A 16,752-nucleotide genomic window follows, 5' to 3' on the forward strand; every position below is an offset into this window, starting at 1 on the left:
AAGGTGACCAATTTGCCTTGTCAATTTTATTTTGATCAAGACAAAGCTCTGCAAAGTACAGCAGAACATTTGACGAATTACATTCAACAGCCATTTACCAAATAATAATTAATTCTCATGAAAACATTTTAATAAACCTGTCTCTATATTAATACAATTGTGGTGTCTTAACCTCCATGCGCTCTTTTTACTCATCACACACACAGAATGTCCATCAGACATCTTTAGAAAGGGCGATCAAGTTTTACCCACTCACAAGTTCTCCTCTCTCTCTCTAATACAGCATCTTCACATGTTATTTTGTCTACAGCATACTGTACTCATATATTAAATGGGCTGTGGGAGTTGTCAATGCATGACTGGGGTCTGGTCAGGAACAGTAGCGAGTCTTAATATCATCATGGGGTAAAATGTGTCCTGCACACATTTCATTTCAGTGTCTCTCTAACGACCAAAGGGCACAGTGCACTCATACAGCCGGAAATATACTTGACATATTTTCATAGCTCAGAAGTTTGTATATCCTTTGATAGTGGATCAATAATCAGGAAATTTAGGCCAAGACTCCAACAAAAGATTGTGTATCCGAATCTTCAGATTCTACACAATAACTCCAGTGTTTCCCAGCAGCGGTCATCTCAGGGGTACAATCCATTCCCCTGAAAATGAGTTGTTAGGATAGAATAAAATCCATGTCCATCATGTCAGTCAATCAGTTGATGTGTTGTTCCAAACCATATTACAGTATTACCAAGGAAAGACTTGACGCAAAATGTAGTACTTGTAGTGAACGGAAATCTAAAATGAAGCATCAGATTTCTCTCATATGCAACACGGTTTTCAGTCGGACAGAAAAAGTTCATATTTCAAGCCCTCGTTGCACCAAATGAATCCAAAGATGGTCCAAAAATGACATAGTCCAATGAATTTTAGTTTATAAAAATAATACGACATCCAGCCAAGGAAAAAATGACTATAATTTAGTCCAATAAAGATATGAGAAAGGATTTGACTGTTTATGTTGAACCCAGAATGCTGTTTTTTTTTCTAATACGGGTGTTCCTCTCATGTTTAAACGTACCAAACGTTATGCTCAGTGTTCAGACTGGCAGTCAGTGGGCTGTTCGGTCTTCAGCAGTAACTGTCCCGTTGGGTTTGGTCAAAGGGTTCCTGTGCGTGTGACCTACCTGCCAAATATGGTCTCATATTCCATAAGAATGAGCTCAACGATCTGATTCTGGTAGATCATGTGCACGGCCATATTTGCCGTCTCTACCTCTGGGCGTAGGAGCGTCGGGCCAAATACGATAGCTACACTCTGTGTGGTCATCCTGTTTTCGTCGACATGCTGGATTACTCTACAGAGAGAAAGAGTGTTTGCAAACACACAAGAGCAGTTGACATGACATACACTTCCTCTAAAACTAATCATAATTATAATTAATCATTTCCATTTATGTTTATGTGCCTTCTACAGTAAGTGGTTCTCTCCTTCTTTTATACTCACTTCTTCAAGTGTTTGAAGAGCGCCTGTATGGTGTCATGGTTTGGCCGTGGCAGTAGCTTCATTAGATCTTTAACCGCCTGAACTTTCTGCTTATAATCCGGCATTTCTACACAGAAACACACATGACAGTGTTATATGAGTGCGAAACATCTCCCTCTAAACACCAGTGATAAATATTTATCTCCACTCACTGATAGCGGTGATGAAGTTGTTGAAGAAAGCGTAGGGGAATAGAGGTTCTGGCAGCTCACGGAAAAACATCTTCAGGGCTCCAGTGGTCACGTGGATGTCCTCCCATTTACTGTCTCCTAAATCCACTTTCTCATCTGTATTTATGTAGATCGAAGTGATCAAAATAATCATCAGTTTTTATCATACAAACGAGTAATCTGTTGGGTATAAATCAGTATGGGTGCAAAAGGTAGCAGGACGTACCGTGATTAACAGCAAATCTCAGTTTTTGTATAATGGCCAAATTTCCACTGACTCTGTACAAACCATCCACTCCTAACCCTAGATGAGGTGAGGAAGAGACAAAAAAAAAGACAAGCATTACAAAACATCGGAATGCATGTTAGCATGCAGTTCACAGCAGTGAGTATCAACTTATCCAGTTTACATGCACATCAAGTGTTTTTAGTCATTTTGTATTTATAAGTTTTTAAATTAAAAAATAAGTTTTTATTTAGTTTTAGTTCATTTATTTCAAGTTAAACTAAAAACAGAAAAGTTGCCTTGGTAACTGCTGAAATAAAAAGTGTTTAATCATTTTTATATATTTTATTTCAGTTAATGTTTATTTCATTTTAAGTAATGAAAATGTTAATTGTTATAGTTTTAGGTAACTATGACAAACCTTTTATTAAAATTTGAAAATAATGTATATTATTATTATTGACTGCACAACCTTTTCCATTTTGTGGCGATGTTGTCTAGCATTTTTGAAGTTAAGAAATATTCAAGGCCTAGTTAATATTTTAATTAAAAAAATAATAAAAGTAGTTATGAAACTAATAATAACTGAACATACTGTAAAATCAATGACAGCACTAAATAATCTAGGAAATAACAGTGGAAAAGAAAGCAGATGTAAAGATTGGCAACTACAACAATCATGTATACAGGAATATTAAGATGCTTACATGGAATTTGATGTGCATGTAACCTTAAGGGTTGAAAATAGTAATTCAAGTTTTATTAAGCATAAACATTCAAAGCTGGGGAGTAAATTTAGGATTTAGATGTAGTCAATATTCAGCTGGACAAAAACATGAACCGAAGTGTACCGTTCTTCTCCACTTGCTCAATGCACATCGAGACAAAGTGAGGAATGGTGGTACTTTCTCTCTGACAAAGACTGCTCAAACTGGAGCCAAACACCTGATCTACAGAGAGAGAAACAAACAATAAAACGGTCTTTGAATTTTACCAATAACTCTGTGTTCACACAGTTGTGTGTGTATATGTACATGTGTTACCTTTAATGTAACCCTTGTCTTTGACGGCCTGTAAAGTGGGTCTGCCTGTGAGGAGCTTCATCAGCTTGGTCTTCTTCTTCTGTTCTGCATTATCCATGCTTACGGATTTCTTAATATCTAAAGCATTATGGAAAGAAAAGTCTATTTAAGGAATGGTACACAACTCCAGGTGCACTGGGCTGAATGATGTGAGCGGGCTGTATTATAAATAAATCACCCACCGCTGACCGTCTCATGCATTTTTTTTCTTATTAGAGTATTGTGTTGTTAGCTTAGCAATACACTAAAAAGCTTCCTAGGTTTTGAAAACAGAATCATTCACGTAGACACACACACACCTCTGGCCTTCTTGAAGTTTCTTTGCTCTTTTTCTTTGTCATGTTTCTCAGTGTCAGGAGATTCTGGCATGTCTTCTTCAATGGCCTCATCAGACTCCCAAGCCTGCAACACGAAACACACATACAAGAATTCAGAATAATTAGAGGGCCGAGGTAATGCAAGTGAAGGCATATAGAAGAGTGATCTTACATATGTGTGTATGGCTTCAGTCAAAGCCTTGTGCCACTCATTGATGAGGCTCTCGTTATCTGACTGCAAGAGGAGCTCCATGGCCTGTCGAGTCTTCAGCTAGACATGAACGTAACAAATCAAACAGCAATATTTGTCACACAATTAACCATGTTTAGACATCAAGCTGTTCACCACAGCGTCAGCCAAGCTCAGTGCAAAAAAAGGACAGGATAATCCACTGCATGACCTTAATAACAGTTCAACATTCATATCTCTTTTAACCAAACCAAACAGAGAGAGAATTAGGTGAACCAGTTTCCAACCAGCTCCTTACCTCGAGAACATGTTTCTTGCTGGATTTGTCTTTAGACGCCCAGTCCACTGAACCTCCTTTGAGTTCCACACTAAACTCCAGCTTCTGGTCTCTTCCAAACTGTTGAGAAAGCACGAACACATAAACATATAAAACTGAGTACATCACATAGGCTACTGATGATTTTTCCCAGCACTGAACTGTCACTCACCCAACCAGTCCCACCCCCTTGGCCCTTATTAAATAGTAGTGAAGAACCCTGCAAAACTGTCCAATAGGAGGTCCAGTTCTTCCTGTGGGCATGACAAAAGGCAAACAAACAACCATATCATCACAGCATGGTTAAGCATTTGTTTGCTCTGTCAAATGAATGAGAGCATTCCCTCCCTGTTTGCTTTTACTTACCGGACCTTCTTTCCATGTTCAGTGATTTTAGTCATGTTTAAAGTGGCACATTTCTCTGACGGCTAAAAGAGAGAAACAGATGTGAGAAGAGAGAAAGAAGACAAACCTAATTAAACAAACTACAACGAGAGTGATGAACAGCAAGCTGCCACAGAATCAACCCAGAACAGAGTTAGAAGAAAGTCGCAACAGAGGCTGAACCACCATAAGAGAGAAATTACCATACATGAGCACAGTGATGGTTTAGGCCTGTTTGCAGTATGTTGTACTGAGCTATATTGCATTCTGTTCTTCAGTATTTAATAAGGAAGTAGCACAACAGATGCAACCAGTAAATCAAATTTATAGTTTTAAAATCTGATTGGATGAGTTGCATTCAAACCACATGCAAATGTACACACACCTGTGATCACACATCAGTTTAATTCTGTATCAATGCACAAAACTGACTTTATTTTTACATCATTGCTAATGTAATCACTTTTTAAACAGTTTTATCATATTGCTGTGGCATTCTAAATGCATTGATCCATTAGAGGTCGTTCAGAGATTTAACCATCCATAACCATAAAGCACTCCACTTCACATTGAGCATATCCAACACCCTTAAACCCTTAATGCTTGGGTTCTCATGGCTTATTGATTTATTATAAACCCACACCACAAGCACACATAATAGCTCAGCATTAAGAGAGGAGTGAAAACCGGGCAGGGAAACAAAGACAAACATAAAGGAGGAGCAGGAGGAGAAGAGAGGGATGATGCTGATACTAACAGAGTTTGGGGGTTTAGGAGAGGAGGGACAGGAGGAGTCAGAGTCAGGTGAGCCAGTTTTGGTGTCCTACACAGGAAAACAACAAACCGTGTACAATTTTATCAACACCTGTAATAATCAGCAAAGTAATCCACAGTTGTCAATAGACATCAATCACTGTACCTATTAATTCGGATTAATAACGGCCAATTCAGACAGCATTATATACACTACATACCTCCATTTCAGGGTAAGTCAGGATATTCTATCTTTGCTGGAAGTCAAAGTAAAAATCACCCATTCTAAAACTAGACAGGACTAACTGATCATTTAATCAAAGCATGCGATTAATCACACAGGTTTAAAGCATTTCTCGAATCATTAAAGAGTTCATTCAAAAACATAAATTCTGTCATCAGCTCAACATTATGCTGCTCAAAACCATCCACTGAAGACAAAAGGTTGTGAGCAACATCAGTGCGTGTACATGATGACAGTTGAAATTTAATAGTGAACGATTCCTTTAAGAATAATACATTCATGTGCAATTTCTCATGCAGTTCAAACACATATTGTGCAGGATTTGTGCAGAAATCACTGTATATACTGAAATGAGTTGCAGAGGGTGAGAGTGTGCATGCAATCATCTCAGACGATGTGATTGGTTGCTGGGATATAGGGGTGAGGCAACACTGACTTGTGGCCTATAAGGGTGAGAGCGGAAGGTGCTTTTACGGTGCGGGAGTAAGGTTCGCCGGTCCTTGACGGATTTCTGTTTTAACTTCAGTCAAACATAAAGCACATGTAAACATCATCATCCAAATCGTGATGGGAGTCATTCACATCATTATAACCAAAATAACTGTTCATTTCAACCAGACCAGCATTTGACAGTGCTTGTAAATATAATCAACCCTAAGCAGTTTCATGATGACAATACCTCATGAAATATTTAAATCATACTCAACCTTTTAATGTATTTAAATTATTAAATAAATAATAAAAATATAGATTGATATCACCAGCAGAAGTTAGAAGCTTGTAGTAGAACTTGTAGAAGAAATAGTAGCAGTTAGACATACTAAAATATTAGCTGTTTCAGCTATCAGCTTAAGCACTGGGTGAAACAAATCTTCAAAATATACTGAAAAATAAGAGTTTAACCACTAAATGAAGATAAAACCATCTTAAAACTGTGTTTGATTATTTGTGTCATTAAGCTTGCCATCTGTATTGAATTTGAGCAGTTTCATCAGTATGCATGCTGTCGTTGCCTCGTGTGCAATAGTATGATGCCTCTTTATATGCATGTGTACCTTGTCATTGGACTCGTGTAAATATACGCTGTGTCTCGTCCTGATAGGAATTGAATCAGGCAGTCTCCGGTCAAGACTACGAGTTTTGTGAGCATCTCCTGGTAGCAGAGCTGAGTGGTTAGACTAAAATAGGTGGAACAAGAAGAGGCAAGATAATTAGGACTGGTAATGAGGTATGTCAGGGAAACAAATTGAAATACTCTTAAAACGTGTACATGCACACACAGACACACACTTTCAATTAAGCACTGCACAGGTCACTGAAACCAGGATTAGTAGATTTTAATAAACCAAATTGAAAGGGATTTCCTGACTAGATATTTTAATGCTGATAAGAACCTGAATCTGTTGTCTCACCTGTGATTTGAGACCGATTTTAGGAAGCTCCCACTCAGATCTGGAGCCATCTGCGCTGTAGTAATACAGCCGGCCTCGCTCGTCTGTGTGTCTCAACCACTATATACATATACAAAACAAAGCCTTGTAAGGCAGACTCTGATTCCTTTTCCTACACAAAACCATATCTAAAGCCTCCCTTCCACTATCTCCAACATTCAAGTACAATTTCCGCATTTCGCCTCCTATTGACAATCATGGTAAAATAAAAGTATTAATATATATTCACGATTAAGTGTAAAGGAGTACGTTTTAGTGCAAAAATATGTGTAATTCTCACCTTGTGCGCATAGTTTTGATTAAAATACAACATTGTTGTTGAGTGGTTGCATATAGTCTAGTCGCAAAAGTACAAATATTTCATATACCGAAGCTTAAATTGGATTTGAACGTTTCACATACACATATTCCACAGCTCATGTACTACTCTCCATTGGAATTCCAATCTGTTGGAAACTGTTTGTCGGAGACAGTAAAAAGGTGCCTTCACAGAATGCAACAGAAAGGAAGTTTTTAAAACGTAATGCATACAAATGTAACACACATGACAAGGGGTTAAAAAAAAAAAAAACAGGCCTGTATGGCAGTAAAAAAATAAAATAATTCAGAGTTTACTGAATGCACCAAATAAAGCAGCGCAAATAAAACCATCAAAAAAAGTTCCATGACTTGTCCACTTCAACCACTGTGATCATCTCTAGATACACCGAATCAATGGTTAGGACAGGTCTTACAGTATATTAACCATAGAAATGAGGAAGTGTGGCCATGTAATAAAAAAAATAAACAAGCAATTTGTTGATTAAAATGTTAGTAGTTTCCCCATTTGTGAGCTTAGTAAGACAAAAATTGTCAACCATGCAGTAACACACCGAGTATGTCTTTGTACCTTCTCATTAGTATAGTCAGACACATAATAGAGAGTGTGTCCGTGCTCATCCATTTCCTCAGACCAGCCTCTAGGGGGCGAACCATACTGGCTGTCTGATTGGCTACTCAGACAGTTTTCCTCCGACGACAGAACCTTCACCCAGCCAATCACACAAAAGCAAGACGAGTAGAAAGAAATATAGAGAGAAACAAAGTAAAAGAGTTAATTCAAAGAGGCAGACAAGGAAAAGAGAAATAAATCACCAGTCAGTCAATCAACCCTTCACCCACCAGATAAGAAAAAATCAATTACCCAGAATGCTTTGCATGCATATAAATATACAGCTTAGGTTGAGAAAGAGTTTAGCTATCCTATCATGCATTTACCAAGACCACAACAGATATTTTGTCTCTGATGAAGCTAATACATGCGTGTGTTTGTGCGTGCATGCATCACTGTCTGTTGTGTTGAGTCTAATCTGAGGGTGTTGTGTGTGTACCTCAGTGTCAGTCTTGTCTTGCTTCTCCTCTTTCCTGGTGAGGCTGTCCCGTGCCCGTGGGGGCTTCCAAGTCCTCTCCTGCGTGCTGCGGTTATAGTAGAAATGTCTGCCATTCTGGTCTTTGTGAGTCTCCCAGTCGCCATTGGTGTGGAGCGGCGAGAAGGACGGCAGTGGAGGGGTGGAAGACTGAGAGATCTTCAGCTCCTGCAGGTTTGTGTAGACAGGAGAGTCAGGCCTACCCTGCCCTGAACCTAAAGTCTGCATTAGAAGAGAGAGACAATCGTTGTTAGAAATGGTTGTTTGTTTGATATAGGACAAATAACCAAAGTAAAACTAAAAATCGCAAAATTTTCGCAATTAAACACACTTACTAAACAAATTTAAAATGCTATGCATCAACAAATGAGTTTTGTGGGCAGAGGAAGAGTTTACAGAATTTTTACCAGATTTTTAATAAGGAGCAAATTAAACTAGACACTGAAACACAGAAGGTCTTGAAAGTCTTAAGGGTTTAATTGGAGTGCATATATATAGTGCCCTCCACTAATATTGGTGGATTTGGCACCCTTGATAAATATGAGCAAAGGCGGTTGTGAAAATAAATCTGCATTGTTTATCCTTTTGATCTTTCACGCAAAATTTTTTACAAAATTCTAACCTATGATTGAAGTAAAACAATTGAAAATTACCCCTAGAAATGCTTATGAGTATACAGACAGACAGACAGATAGATGGGTGTAATATGTAAGGGATAATCAACGTGGAGGCAAAGAACCACCCGACGCGAAGTGATCAGAATCCAGTATTCAGACAGACCACGGAATATATATATATATATATATATGGGTGTAAAATGTTTGCATCTGGACACATTTACTCTATTATTACAGGCTCAATTATCATGACTTTATATGAAAATACAAGCTTAAAGATGTTATTGTATAGAATCGGTATAGGAAACTGTATAGAAAACCGCAAACCATACTTGTGCAAATCATACTGACTTTGAAGTCCAATTATACTCTTAAATGTATTACATGATATATCTCATGCACACTGATTTTTCTCCATGTCAAAGTTCCTGTTTTCAGTTTTTCCAGATTTTTGACATATTTTCTCATTTGAGCGAAGACCGAAAATGTGGTTTTATGGCATCTGTGGCAGCTCAACTTTTGATGCATCCCTACTGCTCACAGGAACTGATTAGAATAGTATTTTCTTCATGAGGGACATTATGAGTCTAGAACAATAGATAGAGTTACAGTCAGAGAGAGAAACAGAGGGGATAGATTAGAGAGAGAGAGAGAGAGAGAGACGGAGACTGCCATTCGTACCTGAAACTTATGTATAGAAGAACCTGCACAACCACATTCCAGATCCTTACAACACACACCTGAACTCACACTTACTTTACCACCAGGCCTCTCAACAAGATTAGATTAAAATGCATTAAAATATGGAATATGGCACAATAAAGCACACAGTACAGCAAAAAGCACTGAATGAAATGAGAAATCTCTAGTCCTACAAAAAACTGAAACAGAGCGCTAAAGAGACATGGAGGAAGTGAACGACTGTGTCTAAACATGAACTCTACGGCTTGTCATTCAATCAAACCTGTTACACAACAGCCCCATGGGTAATTTAATTATGACTAAGCACATTAAACTAAGTGTGTGTGTGTGGGAGAGAAAGCTCTCTTGATATTTTTGCAAAGCTGATGAAGTTTGTATTATTATTAATTATAATGCAAGTGAAGTGAACCATTACAGTCCTGGCTTCCAAAGCCAAAGAATCCCAGCATGCATCACTGCACCATCTGAAACAAGGTAATGAGCTCACATGAGTATATGCATGGTGAACCTGGATGGCACTTAACAGTTTAATCCACAGAGGATAATGTCATCAGATTAGAGATTTGGGCTAAAGCACACAAAAACAAGCTAATGGTGTGGTGTGATCAAACTCAGACTTTTAAGGTCAATGAGAGAGGAAAAAACATGGAGAACCTATACACTGGCCGATATCCCAAAAATAATCATGTGATCTCAATGATAATGTAATAACTTCATATACAAGACTTCAACAACCGTAATGAAAATTCAAGTAATGGCAGTCTGTGTCAAAGAGAAAGAGTCTTCATACTTAATCATAGTTAACAATCATAAGCATTAATTTCAGGCTGCAGGGGCCAACAGGCTCATAGCAGTGATGATACGCTGGCCAAGACGACGCCACACAATCCATGTGTCAATTATCTTTGGCTCTTTAATTAATGTGTGCACTGAACTGTACTTTCATTAAGGATAATCACAGGTTAACAGCAAGTAGGTATGCTAATATAAGAAGTAACATTTCCATAACTAATGAAAAACATTCAATAGTGAATGCTAACAATGTCACACAACTGAGAACTAATGGCAATACTGCTAGTAGCTAATCTCTCACTAAAACCGAACCCAGCCAATTACGCCGTCTCGCATACGCTGTGGGTGGGATTATGTAATGGCCTGGAGAAAAAGAAAACATTTTAAAAAGGACACTGTAGAAAAAAAAAAATGTATTTGAAACAAAACCACTGAATGTGTCCGAGTCAAAATAAGTGATGGTACAGCCTGGGGCAAAGAAAACAAAAAACATCCAACAAGTTTCCACAATGGAAACTCACCAATAAAGCCTTTTACATTCACTGAATAATGATCAGGCGACAAAACAAAATATGTATAACAATGACAACAATAGAAACCCAAACAAAACAAGCAATATTTAAACACACATGGTCACAAATACAAAGGCACATCAAGAGAGAACCAAATTGTTGTTTAAACTTTAAAGGAATAGTTCATCCAAACATAAAATGGATAGTCTAGTAGTTGCTTTCTCCAGTGAAAAAGTCTTCTTATATGAATCAGGAGAGAAATATACACAGATCATGCTTCTGACTTCATAATATGTTAATTAATTAACTGCATTCGTGTGGATCATTGTGATGTATTTACCAGCTGTTTGAAATCTCATTCTGATGCACCCATTCACTACAGAGGATTCATTGTTGAGCAAGTGAAGTAATGCTAAATTTGTCCAAATCTGTTAAGAAACAAACAAATCTACATCTTAAATGGCCTGAGTATGAGCAAATGTTCAGCAAAATTTCATTTTCAGGAGAAATTGTGTTTTGATAATTCAAAACAAATTTAGATATTAAAAGGAAAAGCATCAAGAAACCAGCTTGATGTTCAGAGACGTGTACATAGAGCCAGCAGGTGGCGCAGTGCTGACCCTGTATGTGTGAGGATCCTCAAGATTGAGGGCTGGGGACTAGGCCTTCAGGTAACATATCAAACATGACTCCTCACACGCCAATCAATGAGCCTTACATTACTTGAAGATTTGATTATGCCTTTCTAAAATTTGCCCATCACTGATTGGCTGATATCCCCACCCGTGTTCAAAAGCAGATCTGTGCTTTTGTCTGACTCACTGAGGTTTCATAATGTGAAGGTGTAGTCTGTCACCATTGGGAAGCACTTATGATGCATGAATGTATACTTTATTTGATCATTTACTAAAGAAAAAAAGAAAAAAAAAAAAAAATGACCTGCATGTTTGATTTTACATGAAACAGCAAAGAAACCACATGTATTATCTTTATAGTATTTTACACATACACACTAAATTCATACGGCAAATTCTAGTATAACAGCGTTTGTTAGATTTAGAAGCTTTAAGTAAACATTTTATGATTTATTTATAATTGGAGCCAAAAGAAGAATAGGATACAGCACTGAATTATGTGTATGTGAGCGAGTAGAAGACTCGCTGGAATGCTGGAATGAGGAAGCGTATGTGAAGTTGCAACATGTCAGAACAGAATCCCTGGAAAGCAGAAGAGAGCAAAGCTAACTCCATTTCTCCCTATCGTTACCTCGAACTACCTCTTCTTTCTCTACCTCTATATAAGAGAAAAAGAGGGAGTTTTTCTTTTCTATAACCTCTATAGCTCCCTCTTAACAAATATGTGTAGATTTGTACTGCTACAGAAAGAAAAGGGAAATTAAATGCAAAATATGTAATATACACAGTGATTGACTAAAAAGGGTTAATGGGTAACAAACTGTTAGAAACAAACAAATAAAAGAACAGAATCCTATTAAAATAAGAGCATTTTGATATGTAAGACTCATTCTTCCAACTTCACATTGTCATCATTTCCCCCTTATTCCGCTCCACGAACTGTGTCACTGACATGAGAAGACTCCACACCTCAAATCAGCAGAACACTGTGTGCCAACATGCCCTAAAGACACAGACGTGCGTGTTTCTGTGCTGCTTTTTAATAGGCATGCACCCAAAACACAAAAGAATGAGGGAATCAAAGAAATAGATGTTTAAAAGAAGAAAACGCAATTATAAGGGAGAGAAAAAGAATGAGAGTGAGAGTAAAGATAAAAGAAAAGTATTTGAATAACACAAAATACAGTAAGCCAAAGTCTAAATCACACTGAAATATCTACAGCCAGTCCAGCCTCAGTGCAAACCAAAGCATCCCAGCATGCATCATCAGGAGGAGACATAATCTGTTAATCTAATAGTGTCTTGAGTTGCTCCTCTTATTCGGTCACATAAGGGTCCTCTCTGAGTAACAAATGCAAAAAATTCTTATAGTTTTTCTGTATATAAATTAACCCTCTGTGATCATTTATAGACCACACAGACACACACATCCACTCAGTCACTACTGACCAACCCTAGAAAACTCCTCGCCTTATGAAATGTAATCCTGCATTTGTGTGTCCTCTGTGCCAAGAATGATGGGACAGATTATGCCGTGCAATCCTCCTTATAGTGACCCTTGAAGCTAACCAGCACTCTAAGAATGAGAAAATGACCTTTGAACCAAAACAGTACTTGAGTATGCAAGTTTGTGCTGAATATGAGCATATGTACTGTCGCCTTGGGAGCAGCAAGCTTTGAGGTCAGGTTAAAATCAGAGAGAATGTACTGAAAATATAGCCCACGGTGCACCACGTCAAAAACCCTTGGGCAAGACATTCTATAATACTTGATGTCATAAAACACACCCTGTTGCCACAAAAACAAGGAGTACAAAGCGGATATAGACAAACTAAACTCTTATTCTGGCCAATATAACAATAATAGACCAGCACACAAAGTGCCTGCTCAAGAAATGTTGGAGCAGGTGAACGGCTGCACAGACAACACTCAAGAAAACAACAAAAAAAGCAAGTGGACTTTCTGGTCAAATTTAGTATTTTCATTCAAAATTAAATGCTAACAAAGTCTCTTGCAGGGCAAGTCAGTTCACTCAGTGGCCATCTTAGAAACACATATGTGCAGCTGTGTTCAGTCAGGCAAGTACAGCTCATATCTAATTGAATCTAATTCAATTTCTCTTATTCATTGTTATACCCAGTGGTTTATCTCCATTATATACAGTCTCTGGCCCTAACTATTTTACAATACCATTCAAAAGTTTGGGTCAGCATGATTTAAAAAAAAAAAAAAAAAAAAAAAAAAAAAATTGTTTTAAGAGAATATGCATTAAATTGATTTTAAAAATAACAGTAAAGACATTCACAATATTACATATTTTTACTATTATTATTATAACATTTTAATATATAATATAAAATATTAAGCAGCACATCGGTTTTAATAACTGAAAAGCACCAAACTCAGCATAATAGAATGATTTCTGAAGGATCATGTGACACTTAAGAATGGAGTAAATAATGATGCTGAATGGAAATTCAGCTTTGCATCATAGGAATAAACTACATTTTTACAGTTATAATGATATTTCACAATCTTACTGTATTACTTTATTTTTGATCAAACAAATGCAGACTTGAGAGCCTAAGAGACCTCTTTCAAAATTATAAAAAAATAAATAAATAAAAATCTGTCAAACTGATAAAAACCTGTGCACCCTGACTCCTTGAAATTGCATAGAGCCAGCCAATCAAACTGAAGCTTGCGACTTTGACAACTGTTGTCATTTTTGTCAGCAATATGAATCAGCTGAGATCAAATCTGTGGCTGAGACTGCAAAAATCCCATTTTAAAGATGATACAACACCAGTTATCAGAAACTCTGCATGCAAATCAAACTCTGACTCCACTCATCTGTGTCACAAGGTTTCAGTACACAAAATCAAAGCTGTGCAGGGATACACAAAGCCTAAGGCAGGTTAAACCTTGAGCTCACAGCAACCTTTTAAAAGCAGAATAGGAATTAGCATTAGAATGCTATCTATTTGTACACTTTTGTCAGAGGACCTTTACATTAAAACAAACTTTCACAACCTGCACAACAAGGTTAAATAAAGCTGTTGCAGCAGTGATAATCATCCATGTTTACAGTGAAGTGTATTAACAGTAGCTAGTAGCTACTGTACAGTATTAGCATTATAGTATTATGTAAGCTAAAGACCAATAGGCCCATGGAGCAGTTGAACACTGACATTCGGTCGACAGAGCAAACAGATTAAAACAGCTTATGAGTTTCATCTGCATCAGGGCAGAGGAATCAAAAATCATACTGTTTTTTACAATCACATCATTACAGTTGTGTAAAAAGCAAAGACAAAAACACACTAAAGCCAAAGCTTGGTAAAGCTGTGTTTTAGCTTGCTTGTGTGGACATGTATATGCGGAGAGCATGCTTTCTTAAATTGTGTGTGCTCTTGATGCAGTGTGTGTGCGTTTCTCAGGCCAGCTGTCCACTGAATTGTTATGTAATACAGCAATGCACATCACCCACATGCACATCCTGGTCACATCAGCATGTCACAGCAGCTCAAGACAATACAAGCACATCATGTTCTGGCTCTGCTTATATCTGTGAAAGCAACTGTTGTTCGTGTGTCAATGTGTATACAGCGACCTGTGTGAACACTTGTGTTGCACATGCAAGCTCAACTGCATTTGCATGGCTAGATAGAAGAGAGTCCATCATAAACATTAAGTTGTCTGTGTGCCAATAATTAGAGGAATAATTTACCCAAAATTACAATTCTAACTTTATTTTGTGCAACACAAAAAAAGAGATTTTGAAGAAATATAATACTTTCACACTGGACTCGATTGACTTTCACTGTATAGACAAAAATACACATTTTCCAAAATATCATCCAAATAAGAAATAAAGTCATACAGGTTCTGAAACACAGAATTGTCATGATTGGGTATGTATCCCTTTAAATGTATGTGTAAGGCAGGAAAGAAAGAAATGAGAATAAAGAGAGAGAGAACTATTTTTTTAAGTATAGCTGTGATAAATGCAGAAATTGTGTGTTTGTGTAAGTGTATTCGTACGCTGCCATGTGTGGTGTAAACGCAGGTGTGTATCTCTCTTACCGGTTCCTCTGGGTACATGGTGTCTCTGCAGTGCTGCTCTGTGCAGAATATCCTATAACGGTAGACACGGCAGCAAGCGACTCTGAACTGGGCTGAATGCAGGATGCTAGAGCCAGTGCAGAGCGCTACACGCACACAAACACAGAGCATCACTCTCCTCACCCCCTCCCACTCAACAACACAGTCATGCTGAACACCCCGACCCAAACTCTCTCCAACTGTTCTCAGAGATTAAGCAAATCTTCATATGAATGTAAAGACAATCCTCCTGTTCACCCGCACAGATGATGGAAGGAACTACAGACTGAGAGTTTTCATCTCTTTCTCACATCAAACTCTCTCTCTCTCTCAGGAAAGTGAGATTTATTGGCATGTCCTCCATGTTCCTGCAGGTGACCTTTGGTCACACACATTAACAGACACATTTGCACAAACAGAACACGCCTTGCTCAGTTTCAAAGAGTCTTTACCTATTGCACACTGAAGACTACTGAAATGCCAAGACCCTTATTTTGGTTTGAGGATTTCTGATGTTTACACGTAGTCCATCATGAGGGGATGGGAACAGGTTGGCATTTAGGGGAAGTCGTGGCCTAATGGGAGTCGGACTCGTAATCCAAAGGTTGCGGGTTCGAGTCTCGGGCCGGCAGGGATTGTAGGTGGGGGGAGTGAATGTCCAGCGCTCTCTCCACCCTCAATACCACGACTGAGGTGCCCTTGAGCAACTGATCCCCGGGCGCCGCAGCATAAATGGCTGCCCACTGCTCCGGTGTGTGTTCATGGTGTGTGTGTTCACTGCTGTGTGTGTGCATGTTGGATGGGTTAAATGCAGAGCACGAATTCCTGAGTATGGGTCACCATACTTGGCAGTATGTCACTTCACTTCACTCACTTTAGATGGTATTTACAGTGTGATGGAAAATGTGAAATTTGTAAATTGGTAGAGATTTTGCTATAAGATTAAAACCACAGAAGATATATTTAATCAACTACACAGTAAAAAAAAAAAAAAAAAAAGTTGAGCCAACTTAAAATTTTAAGGCAACCAGCTTCAGCTCATTTTTGAGTTCTCTCAACTTATTTTTGTAGGAGATTCTCAACTTTTTGTTGTATAAACTTAAAACAACAAGTTGAGAAAACTCAAAAATCTGCTGAAGCTGGTTGCCTTAAAATTTTAAGTTGGCTCAACTTTTTTTTTACAGTGTATCACCATGATTTTTACATTACATTGACAAAGAAACCAGGCGAAGTATTATTATTACACAAAACAATGGTTTTCTATTTGAATATATTTTAAAAGAAAACTTTATAACTGTGACGCAA

General features: G+C 37.8%; 1 protein-coding gene across 5 annotated transcripts in view; it reads right to left on the minus strand.

The window, feature by feature from the left end:
• Positions 1-16,752, minus strand: part of LOC306881753 (rho GTPase-activating protein 12-like) — a 24,540-nt gene continuing 7,788 nt past the window's right edge. Inside the window, exons 3-18 of one of the 5 annotated variants that reach the window (XM_079436006.1) lie at positions 8,050-8,307; positions 7,569-7,703; positions 6,641-6,739; positions 6,284-6,406; positions 4,989-5,054; positions 4,214-4,275; positions 4,020-4,101; positions 3,830-3,928; positions 3,514-3,612; positions 3,324-3,426; positions 2,986-3,102; positions 2,794-2,892; positions 1,943-2,020; positions 1,699-1,833; positions 1,508-1,613; positions 1-1,358 (exon numbers count right to left, since the gene is read on the minus strand). In XM_079436006.1, the coding sequence (XP_079292132.1) occupies positions 1,184-1,358; positions 1,508-1,613; positions 1,699-1,833; positions 1,943-2,020; positions 2,794-2,892; positions 2,986-3,102; positions 3,324-3,426; positions 3,514-3,612; positions 3,830-3,928; positions 4,020-4,101; positions 4,214-4,275; positions 4,989-5,054; positions 6,284-6,406; positions 6,641-6,739; positions 7,569-7,703; positions 8,050-8,307 (1,836 nt within the window). In that variant the 3' untranslated portion in view covers positions 1-1,183. The remainder of the gene's footprint in view (positions 1,359-1,507; positions 1,614-1,698; positions 1,834-1,942; positions 2,021-2,793; positions 2,893-2,985; positions 3,103-3,323; positions 3,427-3,513; positions 3,613-3,829; positions 3,929-4,019; positions 4,102-4,213; positions 4,276-4,988; positions 5,055-6,283; positions 6,407-6,640; positions 6,740-7,568; positions 7,704-8,049; positions 8,308-16,752) is intronic. The other 4 variants (XM_079436007.1, XM_079436008.1, XM_079436009.1 and 1 more) reach the window with 4 other exon arrangements.

The sequence above is a fragment of the Barbus barbus genome (assembly GCF_936440315.1).
Source record: "Barbus barbus genome assembly, chromosome: 15".
NCBI lineage: Eukaryota > Metazoa > Chordata > Actinopteri > Cypriniformes > Cyprinidae > Barbus > Barbus barbus.